This window comes from Diceros bicornis, chromosome 4 (assembly GCF_020826845.1).
Source record: "Diceros bicornis minor isolate mBicDic1 chromosome 4, mDicBic1.mat.cur, whole genome shotgun sequence".
Lineage (NCBI taxonomy): Eukaryota > Metazoa > Chordata > Mammalia > Perissodactyla > Rhinocerotidae > Diceros > Diceros bicornis.
In genome coordinates, this window is record NC_080743.1 from 2316808 (window position 1) to 2341501 (window position 24694).

Below are 24694 nucleotides of genomic sequence, written 5' to 3' on the forward strand. Positions count from 1 at the left end.
TGTCTATGTATTAGGTAGGTCAGCTGCGTCTCCTGCTCTTGGATAGGTGACCTTATGTAAGTGATGCCTTGGGAGGCTTCCAGTGTGCTTCCCTCAGTTCTCAGTCTTCCAGGGGAGACCCCTATGTGGGCTACGTGTGTGCTTCTGTTGTGGCCTGTTTGCTCTCCCTGTAGGTGCCCAGGGAGGCTGAGTTATGCCCCTGGCCAGCTATTGTAATGCTCAGCTGCTTGTAATTGTTAAGGGCCCTTCACTCTCTTTGTCATGTGTGGGGAGCCCCAGCTCAGTTGGCTGCAAGTTCTAATACCACATTTGTGTTGCAGTATTTCTTTTAAGTGAGTAGGCCCCCAGCGTGGCAGGTTGTTAGGCTCAGGGGCTTACAATTGCTATAAGTCTCCAGCCTTTAGGTCTCTTGTCAGCTCTCTGAGGATTGCAGCTAGATGGGGCTGGCCTCAGGCACAGGAGCACCCAATTGTTTCAGACTTTGGAAGGTGGGGCAAACCCGCTATGTGGGTCTTTGAGAAGCACAAGTCTTCTGCAGCTGGCAAGCCCTGCCGCCCACAGGTCCACACACAGTCAACACAGTCCTGCCCCGTGTGCGCGCCCTGACCTCCCGAAGCGGACCCAGTCTCTCCACGGCGGGAGCCCCACACACTCCGCCACCACCTGACACTCTCCACCCGCTCCTTGTGCACGCCCTGCCCCACTGAGGTCGGCTCAGTTGCCAGGCTGCAGAGAATCAGTCACCAATCTATGCAGGCCCACAAGTTGCCTGAGGGCTTGTTGTTGAGTGGGGCCAGTCTCTAGGGTGGGCTGCCTGCCCTGGCTGAGCTGGATTAAATCAGTGCTCTAGCAGGTGGGGCAGACCCGGGCTAGCAGGCCCCAGGGAGAACTCCAATGGCGTCTGTGTCAGCACGCCCACACCGGGCCACAACAATGGCCGCCGCCAATGTCCCAGTCCCTGGAGAGGTCTCACCTCTCACCGAGATGCACTCAGGGCCTTCGCCTCCTGGGAGGGCTGCGTACCTGTGGGCTGCTCCCGGCGGCCGTGAAGCTGGCGGCTTGTGAAAGCGGCGTTTTTCCTCTCCAGAAGGGAGTTTCTGCCTCTTCCACCTCGATTAGGATTGTCCGTTGTTGCAGGAGTTCCTCTTATCCAGTTTTCAGTTCTGTCTCAGTGGTAATTTTTCCACGAGTAGTTGTAAATTGGCTGTGTCCACGGGAAGAGGTGAGTTCAGAGTCTGCTTACGCCGCCATCTTGACTTCCTCCCCTGATCATGTCTTTTAATTTAAAAACCTATGACTGTCCATGGACTCTAGTCTCAAGTTATCTTAGCATGGAAAGCACATGAAGTCCTTTATAATTTGTCCTGATGTACATTTCCAGCATCACCTACCAGCCCTGTCTTCCATGCTGATACACCAAAGTACTATCAACCTTCAAGCCATTCCTTGGACATACTTTTATTATTTTTTTTCCATGCTTTTGCACATATTGTTGCCTTTGCTTAGAATGCCCCTTATTATTTTAATAATAATACCTCTTGTTAACTCTTACTTATTCTTTAAGAACATGCTCAAAGATTACACCTTTGGTGAAGCCTGTCCCAACTCCCATCAGGCAGAATTAGTTTAATTTTTTTGTGCTCTGTAACATTTTGGGCATACCTCTATTAAATATTGCACTTGTAATTGACTTGTAATATCACCTTGTGATTATCTACATCTCCCCATAGGTCAATGATTGTTAACATAGCAGGGGTAGGAGAGGTATCAGAATCATTTGGTTGGGAGTCACTGCTGTTGGGAGCCTCTGTTATGGAATTGGACTATTTCATAGCCCTTTCGTATGTTGGAAGTGGAGGAAAAACACCAAAACGATTGAGCCAGACACTTTGAAATCAGGATCTTATTTGCTTTTATACTCCTGTAGCATAGAAAACTTCAAAAAATAGCAGACCCTAATAAATATGTGCTGAATGAAGATGAAAGGTAAGAGGCATTTGATAAGGAAGAAGTTGTATATGCCAGTGGACATAGTATTACTTTGTCTTACTTGTGGCAGTATTTGTTTCTGAGGGAAGTAGAACTCTCTGAAGGGAAGGCTCATTTGGTTGGAGTGTGTATTCAGAGAAGTCAGAGAAGGGGATGGCCATGTGTGTGCTGCCTCAGAAAAGTGAGAGAATTTCAAGTTTATAATTAGAAGCCAGCGCTGAGTAGTTTGGAAAGTAAGGTGGTAGAATTGAAACATGAAAAGAACTATTGTTGCATTTTTGTAGCTTGGGTTTAGACTGACTGTGGGGGATAGGGAAGCTGGTGAACGGAAGAATTTGATAGTTTATAATCTGAATTTGGAATTTAAAGGGAGGAACTGGGGCTAACTGTGGAGAAGCAGAAGAGTTTGGTTAAACCGAGAGGGGCTGTGGCTGTAAAGTAAGTTTCGACTAAGACTATTTTTTGTTGAATAAAACAAAATACAGCTTTGTCTGTATTTGCTTCCACCAAATCCTCCTATTTTCTCTTGAACTATTCTGTTTAGGCTCTCACACCCATCACTCCATTAGAGTTGCTCTAATCAGTAATTTAATCTTACTGAATCTGCTGGTCGCTTCTCAGTCCTCACCTCACCTAGTCTGCAGCAGCACTTACACAGTTGACCACTTCCTCCTCCTCGTAACGCCTTGTTTACTTTGTGTCCAGAACACCGCTCTTCCCGTCTTCCTTCTGCCTCTTGTCCACTCCCTCACAGCCTGCTGTGCTGGTCTCCTGTCTCTCTGATCTCTGAAAGTGTTGGTGTGTTGTGCTCAGCCTTTAGACCTCGTCTCTTTTTCTGTGTGTGTCTCATGGCTTTATGGAACCATCTGTGTGCTGTTAGCTCCCAAATTTATAGGTCCATCCTGGACCTCCCCCAAACCCAGGCTTTTATCCTTAACTGCCTACTCTTCCTCCCTGCTTGCATGTCTAATAGATATCTCAAACTTAATCTGTCTAAAACAGAGCTTCCAGTCCCCCTCCTATATTTTCCCCTCCTACAGTCTTCTGTGTCTTCGTAAATGGCATCTCTCTTACTCTGTTTGCTGATATTACTATATGAGGGAGTTCCTTATCTTCAAACCGATCACTTTCCACCACCTCCACATGACTGTCCCATGACCATTCCTGTCTTCACACTTAGTGCCTTTGTTCAAGCCACCATTAACTCTTTGGATTGCTGCAGGGGCTTTCTAGCTGTTCTTTGTGCTTCAGCCCTTGCCCCTTCCGTCTGTTATCCACACAGGAACCAGACTGGTGAAGAGTAAGTCAGATCAGGACACTCCTTTCCTAAAAATCTCTTCAGTGGCTTCACATCGCGCTCAAAGTAAAAACTGAAGTCTTTACAATGGTGTCAAGAGCTCACACAGCCTGTCTTCATTCTCCCCCAAGTCTGTAACTTTATCTCCTAACCTCATCTCCACTGCTGTTCCCCTTGCTCACTTCCCTCCAAGTGCACAGCATGTGTGTGTGCGCGTGTGCACGCGTGCTTGTTCCTAGAGTGTCCTAGCTCTGCTTCTGCCTTAAGGCGTTTGCACTTGCTGATCTTTCTACCTACAGTGCTCTTCCCTCGGTTGTCCCTTGCAGATAACCAAGTATCTGCCTTTCTTGGTTTTGTACTTTATGTCTTGACTTCAATGTTAGTTTTTAATAAGGCTTTCCCTCCCACCTTTTTTTAAATTGCCTCCCCCCCCCCAGCATTTCTTGTCTTTCTCCCTTTGTTTTTCTTCAAAGCACCTGTCACCATCTGACACATCTTATATTTTGCTTATTTATCGTCTCTTTCTCCGTATTAGAGTGTATGCTCTATGAGGGCAGGGACTTTTCTCCGTCTTGCTTGCTGCTGAAGCCCCAGTGCCATACAGTAGCTATTCAGTGTCTGTTGAGTGTGTAGATGAGGGAGGTGTTTTTTAACTCGTTGAGATGATAGTGATGTCAGAGATCAGATGATTGGCCAGTGGCGGGGGGATTAAGGTAAAAATGTTTCTGGAAATCATTTTTGTAAAATTTAATATGTCTCCATTATGTTTTTCTCAGTTTACAGTTCTGATGTAATTGATAAACAGTGCGCTTCCATGGCCTCTGATCATACAGATGAAAAAGCTGTTATTATTCTAGTTCCTGTTAGACTTGGTGGAGAAAGAACCAACACCGACTACTTAGATTTTGTAAAGGTAGGAAATAAGAGCTAAATTTTTTTAAGGCAATGCTAGCTAATATGAAAAATACAGAAGATTTGCAGTCCTTTTTATATTTAATGGCCAGTGATGTTTTTATAGTTGTAGATTCTAAAGTTTGACATTAGAGATTTTAAATATCAGTATTGTAAGATCAGATGTGAGTTGAAGAGTACAGTGTTCTACGACAAAATGAAAAGCCTTTTAATCTTTGTAGCTAATCAAGGAGACACAGATGCAGCAATAATCATAATCTCTAATATTATGGTTCCCATTATCCTTATTTGTGATTTTCAAAAGTATGTACCTTTGTTTATTCATAAAACCCACATTAAACTGTATCGAGGTAATTACTGAAACAAACTGAGTTTTCTATTACTGCTGCATTATCTCTTAATTTGTTTCCTGTGCCACCATAAGGTCAATAAGTAGTTAGAATGATTATGTACATAAACAGAAATGAGGAAGATAGTATGGGGAGAGGTTCCAACTTTGTTTTCTTCATATTAACCAGTTAAAAATCTGTTCTATTTCAGAACACATAATTCTTTTTTCCAAAAGAAACTGTCTAATTATGTTTTCTTGTTTTGGGCACCAAGACATTCAGTTGTAACAGAACTTTAACTTTTAAAATATCTAGTTTCTGGTTAAGATTATGGTATTTATCTTATTTTCATAGTTTTAATAAAATTTCTTGTTTTTCCAAGGCCAGAGATGGAATTCCTCTTTGAGTGGAGTGTTGTGGCATATAGTAGCCTTGAAATAAAGTCTAGATTTGTCTTTTATTATTCAGTAACAGTGTGTTGCCCACATGAGGTTTTAACCCCATATTGTGGTCCCTGTGTATATAAGGTGGAACATTGTGCTGATTCTAAAAATCGAGAGCAGTTGTTTTCAATACATGGTATATGGAAGTCTTCTAGCTGGTATATTGGCTTTTCCTAATAGTTACTAAAATTTTGCAGGCATACTTGTTACTAATAATACCAATACTATAATATGTTGATAACATATGAATCCCCTAGATAAAAGTGGGTTTTTGATTTCTAACATGCGGGCTCTTTAGTAGAGTTGTTGGTGGAATGTGAGAAGCTATGAACCATTTCATCTAGTGAATCTGTTAAAGGTTTTGGGACTTCTGGCATGTTGCCATGTCTGTGTAGGTTGTAACCAAATCTGAACTGGATTCTCTCTGCCTTCTCTACTACTATGAGAAGATTAGAAACTGAGACAATCTTGGAACTGACTCCTTGGCCAAATCCCCATTCCTCATGGAATGGGCTGCAGATGGCTTCACGGCGCATTTCATCTGGCTGAGGGCTTTGCTGTTTGGTGGTATTGATAGTGTCTATCAGATAGCAGGACTGCCGAATGCTCTTTAGTGATTTATTGGAGCCTGAATTGTAGTGAAAGGAACCTCAGTCAGCTGTTAAAGTGGTCCGCAGTACCTAGTATAGAGGAGTTGCTCAACAAATAATTGTTAACTCGCATATTTGTGTAACACTTTCAATATGGATTTATCTCATTTTGCCCTCACAATAGCTAGGAACTGGATTGTCCTTATAAAACAGAAAAGACAGAGAGAAGTTAAGTGATATGTTCAAGTTAAGATAGCAAACTGATAAGAGACCAGAACTTTCGTTGTTTTTTATATTTTTTCCTAAAATATGAACTTTTAAACTGTAACATTTCTTTGAACTTCTACTAATTTAATTTATACTTAGTCCACTAAAATTTAACTTAATAGTCCACTAAAATAAGAGAGCAATGACTGTTGAGACATTTTAATTTTTCAATTATCAGGTAAAAATGGCTGAAATGGCTGAGTAAAGTAGGTTATATGCTAGGTGTTATGCTTGGTTGGGGGTGGTGGGGTCAAAAGCCAAAATGAGGCATTTGGAAGTGAAAAAATAGTGTGTCTAACAGCCCTGAAAGAAAAATAACCTTCCTCCTCTTCCTCTTCCATTTCGCTTCCTCCTCTTCTCCTCCACCCCCTCCTTGTCCACCTCCACCCCCCCGCCCTCCCTCCACTTCCTTTGTCAGCACTTGTTTTTTCCCTGCCAAAGCACTGTACATTATACTCTCTAAAATTCACCGTTCAATTGTGTTTTTCACATTTGTTCATCAAGGGAGTTTCACAGTACTTCAGAGATGGTACCATCTCCTGCTGCATTCTGTGAGGAGAAGGAGATCTGGTGTGGTGCTTTATCAGCCCTTACCACAGCAAGTTTGTTTGTTTATATATTTTTAAAGGACCTGGAATGAGGAAAATCCCACATGTTCTCCTTCTTCAGCAAGACAGATTAGGACTTTCCTTTTTGACTGATGACTTCAGTCTTATTTATTGCTTCATGGATACAGCTCAATAAATTCTCACCACTATGTGAGAGATAGTGAGATAGATAGAGATCTTCACTATGTGAAGATGCTTTTTTAGGAACCGAAAAGTGTTTCAAGTTTCCAAAGATACAACCTCTTATATGTAGTGGCATTCCAGCTCCTAATCTGCTTCTGTGTGCTTATTGCTAAATCTGCTCCAGTCTATTGCAAAGGAAATACAGATGTCTAGAACCAAAGTCTGTCTTCCATTACTTGGAATCATTCTTTTTCTGAGGAGAGTCAGTGATGGTTCTTGCTATATATTTTTTCTTTCTTTTCTCAGCTATGAGGAACTTAGAGCTTTCACTTCCTCATGGGTCCCTGTGTCAGGGACATTGTGTGTCAGCTGATCAGAGTGCTCAAGTTAAAGTAAGGCACTCTCAAATTGTGCTAAGGATTTTTGTTTAGGGAGAAAGCAATAGGATTATAGAACTATTAATAGAATAGAATAATAATAACAATAGAATAATAACTATTATTACCAAGTGTTTATTTTTTTGTGTAATTTCATCTTAATTTATATTTTAGTTAGCTCTAAAATTTTAGTCTAACATGACTTCCGTGTTTTATTTAATTTTTTCAGTTGCAGTTCTCCTATCCAAAAAAACCTGTATGATATTTTCACAAGACTGAAAATACACAAGGTTGTTCTTTAGGGGGATATTTGTAACAGGGAGAACCTGGAAACAACTTAGATATTCATGAGGGAGATTTTAAAGCACGTTTTGTTATCTTCATAAAATAGAATATTTTACAGCCATTAAATATTATAATGTAGATCTCTATTTATTGATAAGAAAATGTTTATGACATAATGAGTGACAGAAGTTACAACAGCATACGTTGTGTGATTCCACATATATAAAATTGTATTTGTAAATCTGTATGTGAATATATGTAATATACCCAGATGTCAGGAAGGTGTTCCCCCAAATGTTAATAATAATGAGCTCTGAGTGTTGGGGTTTTGGGAAATTTTTACTTGTTTTTTTCTTTTCTTTCTTTTTTTTTTTTTTTTTTTTTTGGTGAGGAAGACCAGCCCTGAGCTAACATCTGATGCCAATCCTCCTCTTTTTGCTGAGAAAGATTGGCCCTGGGCTAACATCCGTGCCCATCTTTCTCTCCTTTATATGGGATGCTGGTGCAGCATGGCTTGACAAGCAGTGCGTTGGTGCGCGCCTGGGATCCAAACCTGCGAACCCTGGGCCATCGAAGCAGAGCGTGTGCACTTAACTGCTGCGCCTCCGGGGCAGCCCCGGGAAATTTTTACTTTTTAATATATTTTCTGTGTGTGCTTTTTTTTGGAACAACCACATATTATTTTTAAGAAAATAATTAAGTTAAAAAAACTCTGTGGTTTGATTACTTGTTAAAGGAAAACAAAGCATTTGCTCATATAGTCTTTATTTTTTTGTCTTCTAGATTTCAAAACATCCTCTCATTTAAGAGAAGGAAAGTTTATTGTTTGTTTAATACTTCTGGAGTTTTATAATGTACACTTTATCATTATTAGTGTTTTCTAACATAGTATGTGCTAAAATTAATGCAGGAACTATTGGCAAGACATTAGTTGATTTCACTGGACATGTTTTTTTAAAAGTTGTAGAATTATTTGGCCCAGCTTAAATAGAGTTCTGCTTAGAACAGATGCTGAGGGCCATACTAAATAATTTATTGAGGTATCCTGATATTTTATGATTTGTAAAATAAAATGGCTTTAAATACAATAACAATTAATATTTTTCTTGGATTAAATTGTTTTCATTAGTCTTTATGTTTATTCCAAATGAAGTAGCATAAAAAATTTGTGAAGTGAATGCTGTTGATTAGAAAATGGTTTTTACTTTGAGATTCTAAGACTCAAGGTCTAAGAACTATTTCTAGCATTTCAGAAAACCTGAGGAAAATACTACCTTGATCACGATAAGGTTGTACCAGCTAACTGAAAGGCCAAGTGTTTTGGCTGTGGCGGGAATTTTATTACCTTTATGTGGTAACGTTATTTACCTCTGTGTCTGGCACGTAGTAGTTGTTTATTGTTGTTGAGTGACATGCTGATGACATGCTGAATATTTGATTTAGTTGTGTTAGTGTTGAGTGATTTAAAGAAAATGGAAGATAATTTGGTAGACAGAAGGATTTCGAACATGGGGGCAAATGTAATAAAAATAGAACTGGTGGTGAAAAATTTTGGAACTACTAATATTGGTAATGCAAATTTGGTTGTTTTGAATGATTACCATTTGTCTCTTGACTCTAAATCTGAATTAATTTCTTTTGGCAGGGTATTTTAAGCCTTGAATATTGTGTGGGTATTATTGGTGGCAAACCTAAACAGTCATATTACTTTGCTGGATTTCAAGGTTAGTGATTTAGTGAAGTATATTTCTTCATTGTTTTCTTTTAAAAGTCAGAGAGTTAATACAGGATCATCTGGAAAGAGGATGATTAACAGAACAAAATGAGTACCTTATAAATTCATCACTCCTACCATAGCCCCCCATTTGTCATTTGGTCCACAACATAATTGGATTCTGTAAAATGTATATTTAATTTCTGTTATTGCATAAACAAGGTATAATTTATTGGTTTCACTAAACTTCAGAAGACATTGCTGCCACATTCTGGCAGTTGCTATTTACATATTTACTTTTTACCAGTTTTAGTGGTGCTAGTTGATGATAAAATGACAAGCAATAGGTTCTTCCTGTCAGGATAAAGTAGTGCAATACATTTTTCATATGCAAACTGTAGAATATAATTGTGTGTTTGTGAAAGTAATTTTATCACCAAAAATTAAATGACAGTCTCATCACTTTATAAAAATTCTGCTTATACAAGCATATTTGATTATGCAAAAGTTAATCTGTCCTGGGCAAACCTATGTTTCAGTCAATGAATATCAGTCTGGCAAGCTGTTACTCCCAGATTTTTTTCAGCTAGTCTACATAGAAATTGGATTGTAAGCTGTGTAATAATAAGGTGTTTTTTGAATTACTTGTCTTCTGTTTTGTCCTTGTAGATGACAGTTTGATTTACATGGATCCTCATTACTGCCAGTCTTTTGTAGATGTCAGCATAAAGGATTTCCCTCTTGAGGTACTATGGATAAAGAGCTGGTACTGTTTTCATACCATTTCTTACCATCTCTAATTGTTTAGAGATGTGCTAGGCAGCTGAACTTTTATGGTATTACAATTACAAGTTAATCAATATTTTACTGATTTATAAAACCATAATTCACACACTGGTCAAAGGTTAAGTAATTTGTTGCTGAATTTTAATTTATGGTACATTTTCTTCTTCATTCATCTTTGTCTCTCTCTTGTTAGATGCCCTAGCTCTACCAAAATAAATGATCAAGGCTCCAAGTAATTTTGTAGGTATACACCTGAACAGTACTGAAGAATTTAAAACGGTAGGCATGTTTAAAAAAAGAAAGAAAGGAGAAAAGAAAGAAAAATAAAGATGATGGAATTGGGTTAGAATGACAAAGTGACTTAAGGAGACTATTTGCTAAATTATTTTGCTTTCAGTATAGTAATTAAGTCTTAGCCTCTAGTTAAGTTTTCAGGAGCTTAGTTTGGTCTCTGATATTTGTTTTAGCTGTGATTTCTCAATGTCTTTTCCTTTATGTTGGTCATTTTGTGATCCTGTATTTTAATTCATAAAATTAAAGATACGTGGTTTTGGTTCTTGGTTTCCTGGTTGATGCTTTTACAGACTTAAAATAATTTAAATCACTTGGGTGGCATGGATCACTAATTCTCAAGGGCTTGACAAGTTGGAAATGTGGTTTAGTACTTTGTTTTAGTAATAGCTTGCTGACTAATATTAATACCTAATAGTATTTAAAGGGTAGATTATTAAAATAGATAAACTGCAAGCTGAAAATCTGGTTCCAAAAGATACTTTATAAAACATTCTAGCATCCTTTGTAAACTGTTACCTCAACTAAAGAACAGGCATCTTGAGGCCAGAGATCGTTTGCTTTCTACTTTCTTCTTTTGTCGTATCTTGCATGTAAACGTTAATAAATATTTGTAGTTGACTGACTGATACTGTGGGAGGCATCTGTAGAACTGTGCTGTGTGAACCACATTGTAATTCTGTTTCTGCTGCATTGTGGCCTTGTAGCACTAATTCCTGTGATTTAAGTTACATTTCCAGTGTACCTGTGCCAAATTGACTCCTCAAAAAAGTAGATACTTGAGATTCAGATGGAAGGTTGTTCCTAGTGTTCTAGTGTTATCCACAGTAGGCAAATTAAAAGATTATTTGTATTGATTATTTTGGCCAGTAGAGAGAGACTATTCATCTGATATTCTGAGAGACTCTGCAAAGTGCCAGGTGGATGAGTATCCTGTTGTGTCTACACAGTCAGTATTAGAAAGGCTGCAGCTCATTATTGGGAGACTGTTGCAGCACTTCGTGAGTGAGTCAAAGAGGAATTGATTTTAGGAGACTTTGTAAAGTGAAATTTGGTGAAATTAGATAATTTCTTAAATGCATAAAACATTTATTTCTTATACATTAGGACATCAGGAAGGTGGGTTTAGATGTTTTATTTTTGAGATGCTAGTAGAGTATCTTGCCCTGTCTGGATAATTCCTCTGGGCAGTTTTTCATTTTTCTCAATTCAGGCATTTATCTTAGATTATTTAGAGAATAGCATTATCTATTTTCCTATGAAAGTATAATATAAAAATTGCAGCAAGTTGTCTATCTTTGTATAGAAATAAAATTTCATTTTTTGCTTTTTATCATGTCGTAAACTTAAAATGCTCCAAGTGGAGGGATTTTAATTACCATCTTTGCCTTGCTGCATAGGTTGTTTGTTTATGTGTTATTGAGATTTTGTAGTTGATTGATGGAATACAGTACATGCACATTCTAAAACCACCCTTATACCTCAATTATTAAAATTATTTTTGAAAGAAACATTTTTTGATCAATATTTCTTTTTAGTCAATAGATGGAGAAATTAAAATCTTAGCTCTTTTATCCAATTCCATGTAAATAATTGCTAGTAGTCCTTGTATTTTAAGTGAGTGCCATGAATCCAGTGGGATTATGAAAATTTAAGAAAGTAGTATATCAGAATATTTGAGATTGAAGAATAATAGATTTAGCAGATTATATTTTTTGTTGTTCTTACGGTATTGAATTACTATATTTCTAGAGTTGAACTTTTAAAACTTTGAAACCAAATCAGATCAAGTTATCTCTTCCTTTTTAAACCATCATTTATTGAACTCTTCCTTTGTGCAAGGCACTGTCCTGAGCACTTTAGTTAAAGTCCTCTGTTGAGCCCTTTTCTTCCCTTCTTCGTAGTTCCAAATACTTTGATTATATATATTTTATTAATTTTTAATTCTGGTGACATTTTCTTATAAAATATATTAGTATATACTATTGAATTTCTATACTAAGTTTTAAGAGAATCTTCATCTTTAGCTATCCTGAGTTTTTAACATTGTGAATGTAATAGTGAATGTAAATAGTCATATTTAGATCCTCAGTTAGTAGTGGGGATGTGCCAGTGTGCCAGGCCAGTGCTTGGTCAGCGCTGAGGAATGGAGCACGTGGTTTAGTGAGGGCATGTTACAATGTGTAAACTTGTGCTCTCATCTTCATATAGAAAATGAGGTTCAAAGGAGCAGGATGAATGACCTTCAGGGAAAAAAGTCATGAAAGGGCAACTTGAAATTAGAAGGGAATGAGAAAAACTCAAATAGGCTTTAGCAGTGAGGGTATGTTGAATTGTGGGTTCCCATTGTCAGTGGTTAGGACAGGGCCAATTTTCAGTTGTTGGGATGAGAGGACTAGCGGATATGTATTTTCTTATATTTATTTTTATATGTGTGTGTGTGTGTATTTAACAAGCTTACAAGCGGTGCATCGGTGTTTTGTGTGTGTGTATTTAATAAGTTAAGATTACCTAAACCAGAGATTATTGCTCCATGTTATTTATGATATACTTTTGGAATGACTGGTTCTAACTCTTAAAAATACCAAGTTCTATTCTATTATCCAAGGTAATATGCTGTTACCTTAATATCAATATTCTATTAATAAGGTGAGAAAAGCCTTATTAATAGACATGTTAGTCTGTTCTGATTCCTGGGCCCCCAATTCCAAGTTTTCGGTTTTAGGAGGTTCATACAGTGGTGACTGTTTTAATCTATCCTAGTAAATGCAGAGAATAGTGGCAGTAAAGCTGTTAGAATGATGTGATGTGATTAGATAGATGGATGAGTGAATTCATCAATGAAAGACGTACCCTTTATGAATTACACATGTTAACTGCAGTTAGTAGGCGGTGCTTTTTAGTGAGGGTATTTGCTGATTAACTACCTTAGGAAGCTTCATCTAAATCACCAAAATAGCATAGCTACACCTGACAGTGTTTGTTTCAGTCCAGATTGTATGTTTAGGTGTAGAATCCACTGTTCTGAGTCATAGCCCAGAACAGGGCCTGGCACTTAGTAGGTGTCTAGTGAATGTTTGCTGAGGCAGTGAACAAGTAATGTATTGAAAAATGAAAGAAACAGGAATTGACTCACCCTGGCCAGTTTTTTCAGAAATATATTTCATTGTCACAGAAGTGTATCTGGCGAATACTCCCTAAAATGTATTTGTGAAGTAGAAGCTGCTCCTCTTACCAGTCGTCAGAATTTTAAAAATTAAAAAAAATCATACGTGCATAGCTCAAAGAATTATCACAAAGTGAACATAGCTGAAACATAGCTGAGTAATGCCACTTGGGAAAATATTTTAAAGTCTGACTTGTTCTTTGATAAGCAGAAGTAATTCTGAATTCTAAATTAATGTTGGTTAGACTTCAGAGTCTTCTTGGGTAAACAAAAGAATATGATTTTAAGTTTAAATGATATAAAATGCCTCTCTGCAGTATGAGTCCTAATACTCATGTAGTAACAACCAATAGCAGTTTCAGTTTTCAGTGATCAGAAATTTATATTTGTGTTTTTGTGAATAATTTAAAAAGTTCTTGGTAGATATCAAATAACAGCCATGAAAAACAGTTTAGTGTTTGTCATTACTGTTTATGATGATTGAAGCAATACGGTGAAATAGCACTAAGCCTGTTCTGGTTTAGTCTAGTTACTGGTAGGTTCTTACATGAAAACTTTAATCAGTGCTTTAGTATAATATAGGACACCCTTGTAAATGAGTTAAAAAAAATACTTTGTTGGACCTTGTACAAACTTTTGGCCCTTCTTCCTTATCCCCAAGTAGTAAAAACTAAATAAACATTCCTTATTATTGGCTTTGGAAGGAGTTGGGCAAATGACTCCTTTTAGATACCTTACATGTAGAATAATTTTTTGTAAATATGACCTAGAACTCTCTACGCCTTATACACTAATATACTCCTGTATATTGTTAACTGACGGGTTACTTAGCTCTTCTATGCCTTTCCAGATGTTTTTATTATCTCTTTATAAATGAAACAAGTGCAACAATGTTAAAAAAAAGTACAACTAAGACAATGCTTGTGTTGACTAGTACCCTGGAGGTTCCAGTTTAGCTAGGTTGGATCTCACTGTGTAAAGTAAGTGCTAGCTAAGCATTTAGTGGAAATCGTAGTTTTGAAGACATATTTGTTTGGTCTATATTCGCTGTCATGATGTTGGATTGAATATAATATATGGTTGAACTATCCATAAGGAAAAAAGCAGCTTAAATGTGTGCATTTTGCATATCCTCTGGTGATAATATGGGCCACTGACTGGATCATGGGGATGTAGGGGGAGAGAAAAGAGTGATTTTGATTGATTCATCATGAACATAAATATAAAAGCCTATAAGCCTATATTTGTTTGCGTTTTCATAGATAATTTCAAGTTAAAATCTCTTAGTTTTAGGCATTAAATGTAGGGAAATTTTAAGTTTATGAATTCACATCCAGCCTAGATTATTTCTTAATTGAGCTTGTTCTTTAATTCAAAAATATAAAATATACAACAAATAATTTCCAACACCTGTCTCCCATATGCCCAGTTTTCTCCCTTTCCCCTAAACTTGTTAAGTTTTGTATATCCTCACAGTTATTTATGCAAATATAAACAAATATGAATATGTATATATTTATAGCCCTGCTTTTTTGCATAAACATCTTTTATACATACAAAAAAAGACTCAGTAGCATCAGTGATTTTTAAGGACAAGATATCAAATGCAGTTTTTAAAAAAATCTTTTAAACAAAGTACATAATGTGGTGGAGAAAAAAATACTGGAATGGTTAGCTCTATATTCTGCCCTTTCCTACTTTTGTATTCTCAATGTAGCAGCCGCATCCCATTAGCAAGAGTAGAGAGGCTAGAGCAGCCTCCCCAGGCCATGTATGTCTATGGCACAGTGACCACTTGAGCAGAGTGAACTGAAGGACAGGAGGGCTGGTGAGGAGGAGGGCAAGTGCCCTAAGAGAGCGGACTCGCCTGCGTCCCCTAGGGGACTGAACAGAACTTACAGGAAAGCACAGCAGAAGAGTGGGCTGGGATATGCAGTTATGTGCTAATTGTGTCAGTTGCTAAAACTAGCAAGTTTCATATCATTATGGAATGTTTACATGAATCTGTGCATTTGTTTACAGAGTCTTGATATCCTTATTAAAAGGTTTATAAACATTAATAAAATCTCTAACAAAACAAACTTAATTGCACTTTTATAGAAATTGCCAACTTATTCTAAACTTTGTACTAGCTTATTCATGTCTTTTTCAGTGGTACGTTTTTCTTCCCTTATGCAAGTGTTAGAAATGCATACCACTTTTGACACACTTCTTTCTTTTGCAGAATAACACTAATGTCACATAATGTGGAGATTTGGTGAATTGAATATACACGGTGTTGGCTCTCATATTTTACAGCTTTGGAGAATGAGAAGGACCATCTGTATAGGATAGACTAAACACCATTTGAAAGCATGTTTATAGTTTTGAGAAAAGCTAGATAGCAAATTTTCAGTTAAGTGATATTCTTGTATAGAGTTAAGTCCATCAAATAAGACTAAATTAATCCTAAAAAACTTTTAAAATTACAGACATTCCACTGCCCTTCTCCCAAAAAGATGTCATTTCGAAAAATGGATCCTAGCTGTACAATAGGATTTTACTGTCGAAATGTTCAGGACTTCAAACGAGCTTCTGAAGAAATCACAAAGGTATTTTTATTTAAAATATTATAATAATATTTGTAAATGACCTCATTTTATTAGATAGTCTATCAGTCCCCTTGAATGTTAATATTATTAGGAATATTGTGAACCAGAAAATAAAACTATTTGAAATTCCCAGCCTTTGAGACTAATAGTGAAACCAGCTAGTGACCAGTTGAAGGTATCGATTGCTCCACTAGGTGGCACTGTTGAAATAAAAATCCCTTTGCAAACTGAAGACGTGCAAGCAATTAGGTTATATTTTATTTGAAGAGGATTTTAAAAGGGCAATACCTTAGAGGGTGGAAAAAAATTAATGAAGTATTTGATCAGGCCAAATTGTGCATTATTTCTTGTTAGTCCAAGTGCTTCTTTGATTTTTTTTAAAAGAGAAATGGTATTTTTGGATTTCTCAGAACTGCTTTATCAAATGAGGTGTATTGTTACCTTCCAGTAAGCTGTCTAATCTATCTATTCTACTTATAGGCTTTTTGAAATAGGTTTATTTAATGTCTTCTCATTACCTTTAAAATTCTGCATTTTTCTGGTTCTTGAGTACTGCTAAAACATTTATAGAGCCTCAAGGTCTGTCTACATTTAGTACTTTAGAAAATCAAAAAGATTACTTATTTAGGAAATAAGCATAACTGGATGGCTCTCTTTATTAGTATCAATAATTATAGGTTATCATTTTATGGTAAATAAAACCAATACTGAGAATCATTTTGGGGAATTCTTGAGCCCAGATTTAATAGTACCTTATTACTTCTTTACTTCCACTTAATTTTATTCAGGAAAATGGACATAGTGGGTTGAAATTTTATTTTTATGATGTAAAAATAGAATGAAAAAGTTAAATAAAAAGTTTCATATAAGCTAGGTTTAGTTTACTTGACCTGCCATGTAAAAGAGGAAATTTAACAGGAACGTGACAGAAAAATGAATGAGGAGAGGAGAAAATGAGCTATGTGAGAACCTTTCCTTATTCTTCATTTCTCATAGTTGTCGTCTTTTCATTCTCCTTTTCAACCTGGAAGGCTAAGTGAACATGAAAAATATCTATTCTCCATTTTTTCCTCTTTTTTATTACTTGAAATTAGTATGTACATTTGTATATTTTAGTTTGACAATTATCTGTCTTTATAAAGTATCATGTATATGCTAAAATATACAAATCCAGATGATATTATAATATAGATTGATGTTGATGAACATTTTCCATTAAAAAGTCGCTTTTCTGTTTCCATTAGTTTATTTTCTATCTAGGTTAAAATAAGTATGTTTAGAACAGTAAAGTAGTCTACTCGTGAAATAGAAACAAACCAAATTATTATTACCAAGTTGAAAACACAAGATTCACAAGTGAATTGCATGTTGATATTTTCTGATTAAAAACAAATAGTTTCTGTGGTTTTTATGCTGATAGTTATTATAGTTTTTACACTGGAAAAATACTTAGAAATTATTGCTCTTGGTACGTCAGGGTAATATGCAATATTGAAGCAAAGAGAAACCATATTGAAATATCATTTGTAAGTACTGAGAATTTTACCAGAGTCAATTAACTTTACTTTAATAATAGTGTTGTTCTTAAGTTAATAGCTTTTTGTAGCAGTATCAAAACTCACTTTGTCAATTAATAACTTGATCATTTACTTTTGCTTGGAAGGTTTTAAGTTAAGCAGTTTTCTTTTTCTTCTTAGAAACTGAATTTGGCTAGTTACACTGTTATTTTTTTTTCTCTTTAAAAATTAAAAGAACTAAAATTATTTGTTTGTATATAGGATATATTTTCAGTTTTCTCGTCCTGAAAATGAAGCCAGGTAGTCTAGAATCTCATGTTTAATTTGCAGTGCTGTATGAATGAATATTCTAATGCCTTATGCTACATGATTTTTGAAATGTTAATAAAAATTGTTAAATTAATTGAGTGTTTATCAGAGGTCAGTCCAGCAAGTATTTGAGTAACTGTCATGTTGAAGGCGTAAAATAACCAAGCCATAATCCCTACTTTTGAGCAAGTATAAGGCTTCTGTCCTCAAATAGCCTTTATAGTCTAGGAGGAGGAATAAGACTAGTAGACATATATTACATTGAATATGATAAGCATCCATACAGAAATAGAAATAAATTGATAAGGGAGGGAAAGGTATTAAAATGAGAGGGATGTCACATCCAAGTCAAAGTCCTTTATTGTGATGGTGATATTTAATATGAGCCTTAAAGTGTAGGCTTAATTTCTGTTGGCTTAGGGAGAAGGAGGGGTACTTCAAGCAGAGGAAATGACAAGAGGAAAGGTATTAGAAAAGGAAAATGCAGAGCTGGTCTAGAGAATGGCAAATAGTCCAGTCTGGTTGGTGCCAAGGACACTTATAGGACAGGATTTCTGTCTTCTGACTGCCTGAATCAGAATCCCTAGAGGTACAGCCTGGGAGTCTCCATTTCTAACAAGCCACCCAAATGATCTTGTGCACCGAATTTGAGAACAATTGGTGTAAGACAGTGCATCCCAGAGTGTGATACCTAGTGTTTTTAGATGGCACTAGGACAAATATTTTAATACTTATTCACATTAGAAGAATATACCTGGCATATTAAACATGTGATTTTCTATTTATTATTGATTTGTTCAAGGCTATTTAAAGTAAAAATTATGAAAAGAAAAATATTCATTAATAATAGAGATGGCATACATAGCAAAAATAATGAAAGAAGTATATAAATGTCTAAGGCTTGGGAAACACTGCTGTAGGAAATAGTGAAGGATGAGGCAGTTGGAATGATATTATGGAGTGTCTTGAAAGCCAGGCTAAAGAAGTTCATACTTAGCAATATGTTGATTTTATTAAAATAGTTTTTTAATTTCAAGCATACAGAAATACAGAGAATAACTTATTAAATACCCATGTGCTACTCTTGAACTTAAGGAAAAAACCACATATATAATTGAAGTGTGTTACCCTTCCCCAATCTTATTCCCTTCCTTCTTCTCAGTGATAACCACTGTCTTGAATCAGTATTTAATACCCATACTTTATATATCCATAAACAACATACATTGTTTCGTATGTTGTTAAACTTTTCACTGGTGTATTTATAGAAAGATGTATATATCCTTCTACATCTTGCTTTGTTGTTTAATCACGACGTAGAGATTGTATCTATACATGTTGGTCTAGCTTATTCATTTAAACTGCTGAAGAATAGTACATTCTGCAATATACTGCTTTTTATTTAAACTTTCTTTGTTGATGGTTATGTAGCTTGTTACATTTTCTATATAGTCTAGTGGACAAGGTGGACATTAAACACATAAATGCGTAACAAAAATGTAAAATTCCATGAAGAAAAAACATACAGTGCTGTGGGAAAGAAAAATAGGAAAGACATAATTTAATTTGGGGAGTGCAAAAGCATTCTATAGTCACTGAGTTTTCCTTAACGTCCAGATAAAGTCTTAACTGGTCCATGAAACCTGCCCTATTTAAACCTACCACACAATTAGTAAGAAATCAGCAAGAGAATAGTGAAGTCTTCCTACTATAACCAACTTAATTAACACAGTTTCATGACTTGCTTTAAGAATGCTTGGAAGCCTTGAATTGGCAGTAAATAAAGTGAACAGTAGAGTTTGGCATGATAGGGATAGCAGAATTTTAAGTAGAGATGGGAGTATCTTTTATTTCATTGAAATGGTTAATCATGGAATCCCTGTGGATAGGGAGGCAAATGGTCTGGGAGAATTGAGAGAGGTAGAAAATTTAAAGGTCAGGTGACTATGAAGAAGTCAGGTTTACTGGGAATGCATCTAAAACAACCCCTCTTCCATTTTCCACTTCTTCAGACTTGAGCATCTCTGTGGAATAGTTCTATTTAAGACTGTCTCTGATCTTTCCATTAACATTCTCCTCCCCTCCTCTCTCCCTCCCTTCTGTCTCTAAGTAGTTAATCGTGTTGTTAAAATCTTTCGCGTCCTTTTTATGTTCCTGCATGGTATATAAGATATGTGATAAAACTTTCCAGTTGTGATTGTGGGTTTGTCCATTTCTCCTTTAAGTTCACTTACTTTTTGTTTTATATATTTTGAGGCTATGTTATTCATTACATACAAATTTAGGATTGTTAGGTCTTTCTATTGAATTGACTCTTTTATAATTATATGACCCTCTATCTCTAGTAATATTTCTGTCCTTAAAGTCCATTTTTGTGCTTCGTTGTCAGATATTTTAATCATACGTCTTTTTTAAATTCCACAAGGCATTGTTTTCTGAACAGTCAGTATTCCCCTTTCTGATGCCCTTCATTCTTTCCTCTGTTGCTGTTTCCTTCAGGGATCGTTTTGCTTCTCTCTGAAGAACTTCCTTTACTATTTCTTTTAGTGCTGTTTGCTGGTGATAAATTCTCTCAGTTTTTATTCATTTGACTACATCTTTATTTTGTCTTCATTGAAAAATTGAAATAATTGGGACCCTACAGAGAAGTTGTAAATACAGTACAAATAATTTTTTCTTGAGTTGTTTGAGAGTAAGTTGCCAACATGATGATGCTCCATCACCCTTGAATAATTGAGTGTGCAATTCCTAAAGACATTCTCCTACCTAACCACATTTCAACTATCAAAATTGGGAAAACAGCACTGTACTTTATCACCGTGTAATCCTCAGAAACTATTCAGGCTTGGCTAATTGTTCCAATAATGCTCTGCAAAAGGATCCAGTTCAGAATAGGGTGTTGCATTTATATATCTTGAACTTCCTTTAATCTAGAATAGTTCCTCATCTTTCCTTGACTTTCACATGACCTTGATATTTTCAAAGATTACGGGACACTTGTTTTTGCAAGATACTTTTGGAAATTTTAATTGTCCCCCAATTTGAGTTTGTTTGATGTTTTCTCATGATTTTTCAGGTCACGTGTCTTTGTCAGGTACAGCACAGAAATGATGCTCTATGTTCTTCCTACTGCATCCTAGAGGTTGGCAGATGATTTCAGTTTGTCCTTTTACTGGTGATGTTACTTTGATCACTTGATTAAGGTGCTGTCTGCCAGGTTCCAATCTGGCTTCAACATACCTCGTAGACCAGAGTGACCCCCCCCCCCCCCTTGCAGGAATGCCTGTTTTGTCTAGCCTCTTCTAGTGGCTTTAGAAATGAATTGTTTGGGAGGGGAAGGGAAGGGGAAGAGCTTGCCTCTATTGTTAAAGGATGTTTTCACTGGATAGAATTCTCGGTTAGCAGTTTCGTTCAGTACCTTAAAGATATTTGTTCCGTTGACTTCTGGCTTCCTCTGTCATTTCTTGATGTACATCCTTTCTCTAAGATTTTCACTTCTCAAGACATACTTCTCTTGGTTGCTCTCAGATATTTTCCAACAGTTGCTTTATCTACTTTATCCATTTCTTATATTGTTCTTGGTGGCAGGGTAAATCTCATCATGGCCCTCTAATTAATTATTTTATAAAATACTTGTTTCAGCTGGTTCTTTTAAGTTGTAAGATGTGACTATAAAATAAAAAGATCCATTTTAAAAATCCTAACATAAAAATTAGCTTTATTTCTATATTTCATTGGAATTTTACCACATGAGTACTATTTATAGAAAGGAATATAGGGTTACAGTTTTATCTTAAATCCATCAAAAGAAACTTTATCACTAAAGTAAATTATAAAAGTAAAGTAAAATAAACCAAATGAAAAGAATTTGGTTACTCTATAAATGGCAACTCCGTTTTTCTGGGTGCTCAGTCTAAAAACGTGGAGTCATCCTGGATCCCCTGCTCTCTCTCACACCCCACGTCCAATCCATCAGCAAATCCTATCTCACACCCCACGTCCAATCCATCAGCAAATCCTATCACCTCTCCTTCAGAATATATTTAGGGTTTGATGCTTCTCGCCACTACCATTATTACCTTGGAACACCATCATATCTTCCTTGGCATTATTACAGTAGCTTCCTAACTGATCTCCCTCGCTCTATCTATAGTCTCTTCTCAATACAGCAGCCAGAGTAATTTCATTAAAATATAACTAATATTGTGTTACTTTTTTATTCAAAACTTTCCAGTAGCTTTCTGACTGAGTGCAAGCCCAGACTCTTGGAGTGACCCGTGAGGCCTCATAAAATGGAATCTCCCTTCACCCCATCGCCACTCTGACCTCGTCCCCCTCCTCTCTTCCCCCAGCTCTCGCAAGTTCCTCCACACTAGCCTCCTTGAGAATGCTGCGTGCCCTTCTGTTCACGGATTCTGTGCTGTCCTGTGCCTGCAGTTCTCTTCCTGCAGGTGTTCTCATGGTCCCTCCCTTACTTCTCCCAGCTCTTCACTCAAACGTCACCTTCTTAGGCCAGCCCTGGCTGACCTGTATGCGTTTGTTGTTTTCCCCTTTCTTTGTCTTATTTTTCTCCATAGCACATTCATTTAGGCGCGCACACACACACACACGCGCGCACACACACACTTGTATATGTGTATATTCTGCTATATCGTATGTAAACACATTATGTTTATTTAATTATTTATCACCTTTCTACTCCGCTGAAATGTAATCTCGATAAGGCAGGGATATTTGTTGGTTTTGTATATTATTGTGTCCCCAGTGCTGAGAACTGCCTGTCACATTGTAGGAATTTAATAAATTTTTGTTCTATGAAGGAAAGAATTCGAGAGACTTTGTTGTAAATTTATCTTACTTATAAATTAGCAGGGAGCTCAGTGATTGAACTATAGCAAATCCAGTGTGTTTTCACCTATTTCTTCTATTGTATTTACCTTAAATTTCTGTGGCTGTATCTTCCTTTATAATAGTCCGTTTATTTAATACATAACTCAAAATATGTTTGGGCCCCAAAATTAATTTTTATCAAAGTAATATATGCAAATATTTTAGAAAGTAAAATTGCAATAAAAGGCTTAAGCTGAGAAACAAGAGTCCTTGCCATGTTACTCGTCACTTCACAGAGCACCTCCTCAGAGGTGGTCACTTGTAACTCTTTCAGCTATTTCTTTGGGTTTTTACTTCTACATTTCTAAGTAATATGCTTATTCTGCCATTTCTTTTTTTTTTCTTTTTATTTATTTATTTTACCCTAAAGCCCCAGTAGATAGTTGTACGTCTTAGTTGCACATCCTTCTAGTTGCTGTATGTGGGACGCAGCCTCAGCATGGCCGGAGAAGCGGTGCATCGGTGCACGCCCGGGATCCGAACCCAGGCTGCCAGTAGCGGAGCGCACACACTTAACCGCTAAGCACGGGGCTGGCCCTATTCTGCCATTTCTTGATTGATCCATTTGAGACATTACTGATTAGTTTCCTGTTACAGTACTTGAGGATTTAACTCTCTTCTCTTCCCCTTCACCCCGTTTCTCCTTCTCACAGCCGTACTCCCACAGAGTTTGGTAAATCACCGCTCAGTGTTCACGTATTATGCCTCCGTGATGTTGTTCAGTAGCCACACAGTGTATATGATTACATTTCTTTCTCTCTAACCGTCATTTTCTTGGAGTGAATACTGCTCACCCCTCTTTTTCATTTCCTCTGTTTTCTTTGTACCTAATGATATTTTTTCTAAATGTTCACTCCTGTCTGTCAAATAGCAAGCAGCAAATTTTTCTTGAGTACAAATGTAAGAAAATCTATCATTTTTTTCTCCTTTCTTCCTTTTCTCTCTCAGTTTTCTGTTTGCCTCAGTCTGTTTTTTTTTTTTTTTCCCCTTTGAGGAAGGTTGGCCCTGTGCTAACATCTGTTGCCAATCTTCCTCTTTCTCTTTTTTTCTCCCCAAAGTCCCAGTAGATAGCTGTATGTCATAGTTGTACCTCCTTCTAGTTGCTCTACGTGGGGTGCCGCCTCAGCATGGCTTGATGAGCGGTGCATAGGTCCGCGCCTGGGATCTGAACCGGTGAACCACGGACCACCGAAGCGGAACGCACAAACTTAACTGCTACACCACCGGGCCGGCCCATGCCTCGGTCTCATCTGTTCTCTAGACCTGATGCAGAGATGTCCATTTGGAACTTCCTAATGCTGCCTTCCTAAACTGGATTCCTAATCTTCTGAATCTTTCCTTAGTTTATTCCCTTAAGCAGAGTTTCTAACACCTTCCTAAGACACAGATGCTAAAGTTTTTGAATTCTTACATGTCTAACCATCTTTATTCTATCTTTTAATTTATTGATAATTTGATTTGGTATGGACTATAGAATGAAAGTAATTTCTTCTCTGAACTTCAGAGTCATTGGTCTACTCACTTGTGGCATCCAGTGTTGCTGCTGAGATGTTTAATGTCATCCTGAGTTCTTTTCCTCTGAAGGGTGACATTTTTTCTCTCTGAAAGTTTTTGGGTTTAAATCCCAGCTCCACCACCTCATTGCTGTGTACCCTTGGCCACATTGCTTAACCTCTCTGTGCATCAGTTTTCTCGTGGAATTAAAATAATAATAGCTGCCTCTCTCTGCAGCAGCGTTATGAGAATTAAATGATCTAGCAGATTAGTGCCTGGTTTATAGTCGGCACTATATAAAGTGTTAGCTATCGTTATTTATCCCTAGCATTCTGAAACTTCATTATGTGTCTTGGTTTGCATTCTTTTTCATTGATTGTCCCGTTTCCTTCCATTCTGGGAAATTTTCTTGAAATTAAAAAAACTTCTCTTTTCTTCTCTTTTGTTTTCATCCTTCTTTCTTTCTGGAACTACCTTCTGAATTGGTCCTCTAATTTTCCTGTCTCTTTTCCTTCTATTTTCTGTGTCTTTATCTTTTTATAATGGGAGATTTCCTCTACTTTATCTTCTAACTCTTCTATTGTTCTTAACTTTCAATTATGACATTTAAATTTCTAGGATTTATTTATGTTTTTCTGTTATTCTTTTTTCATAATCTTCTCATCTTTTTTATGGATGTATTATCTCCTCTTCTCCCCAAGGAACTTAACTGTAGT

The 24694-nt window shown here is 36.7% G+C and overlaps 1 protein-coding gene across 5 annotated transcripts in view; it reads left to right on the forward strand.

Moving 5' to 3' along the window:
• ATG4C (autophagy related 4C cysteine peptidase) overlaps positions 1–24694 on the forward strand; it is an 88494-nt gene that overhangs the window by 57217 nt on the left and 6583 nt on the right. For 4 of the 5 annotated variants that reach the window (XM_058538196.1, XM_058538195.1, XM_058538199.1 and 1 more), the window contains exons 7-10: positions 4063–4199; positions 8866–8944; positions 9604–9680; positions 15649–15768. In XM_058538196.1, coding sequence (XP_058394179.1) covers positions 4063–4199; positions 8866–8944; positions 9604–9680; positions 15649–15768 — 413 coding nt within the window. The remainder of the gene's footprint in view (positions 1–4062; positions 4200–8865; positions 8945–9603; positions 9681–15648; positions 15769–24694) is intronic. The other variant, XM_058538200.1, reaches the window with a different exon arrangement.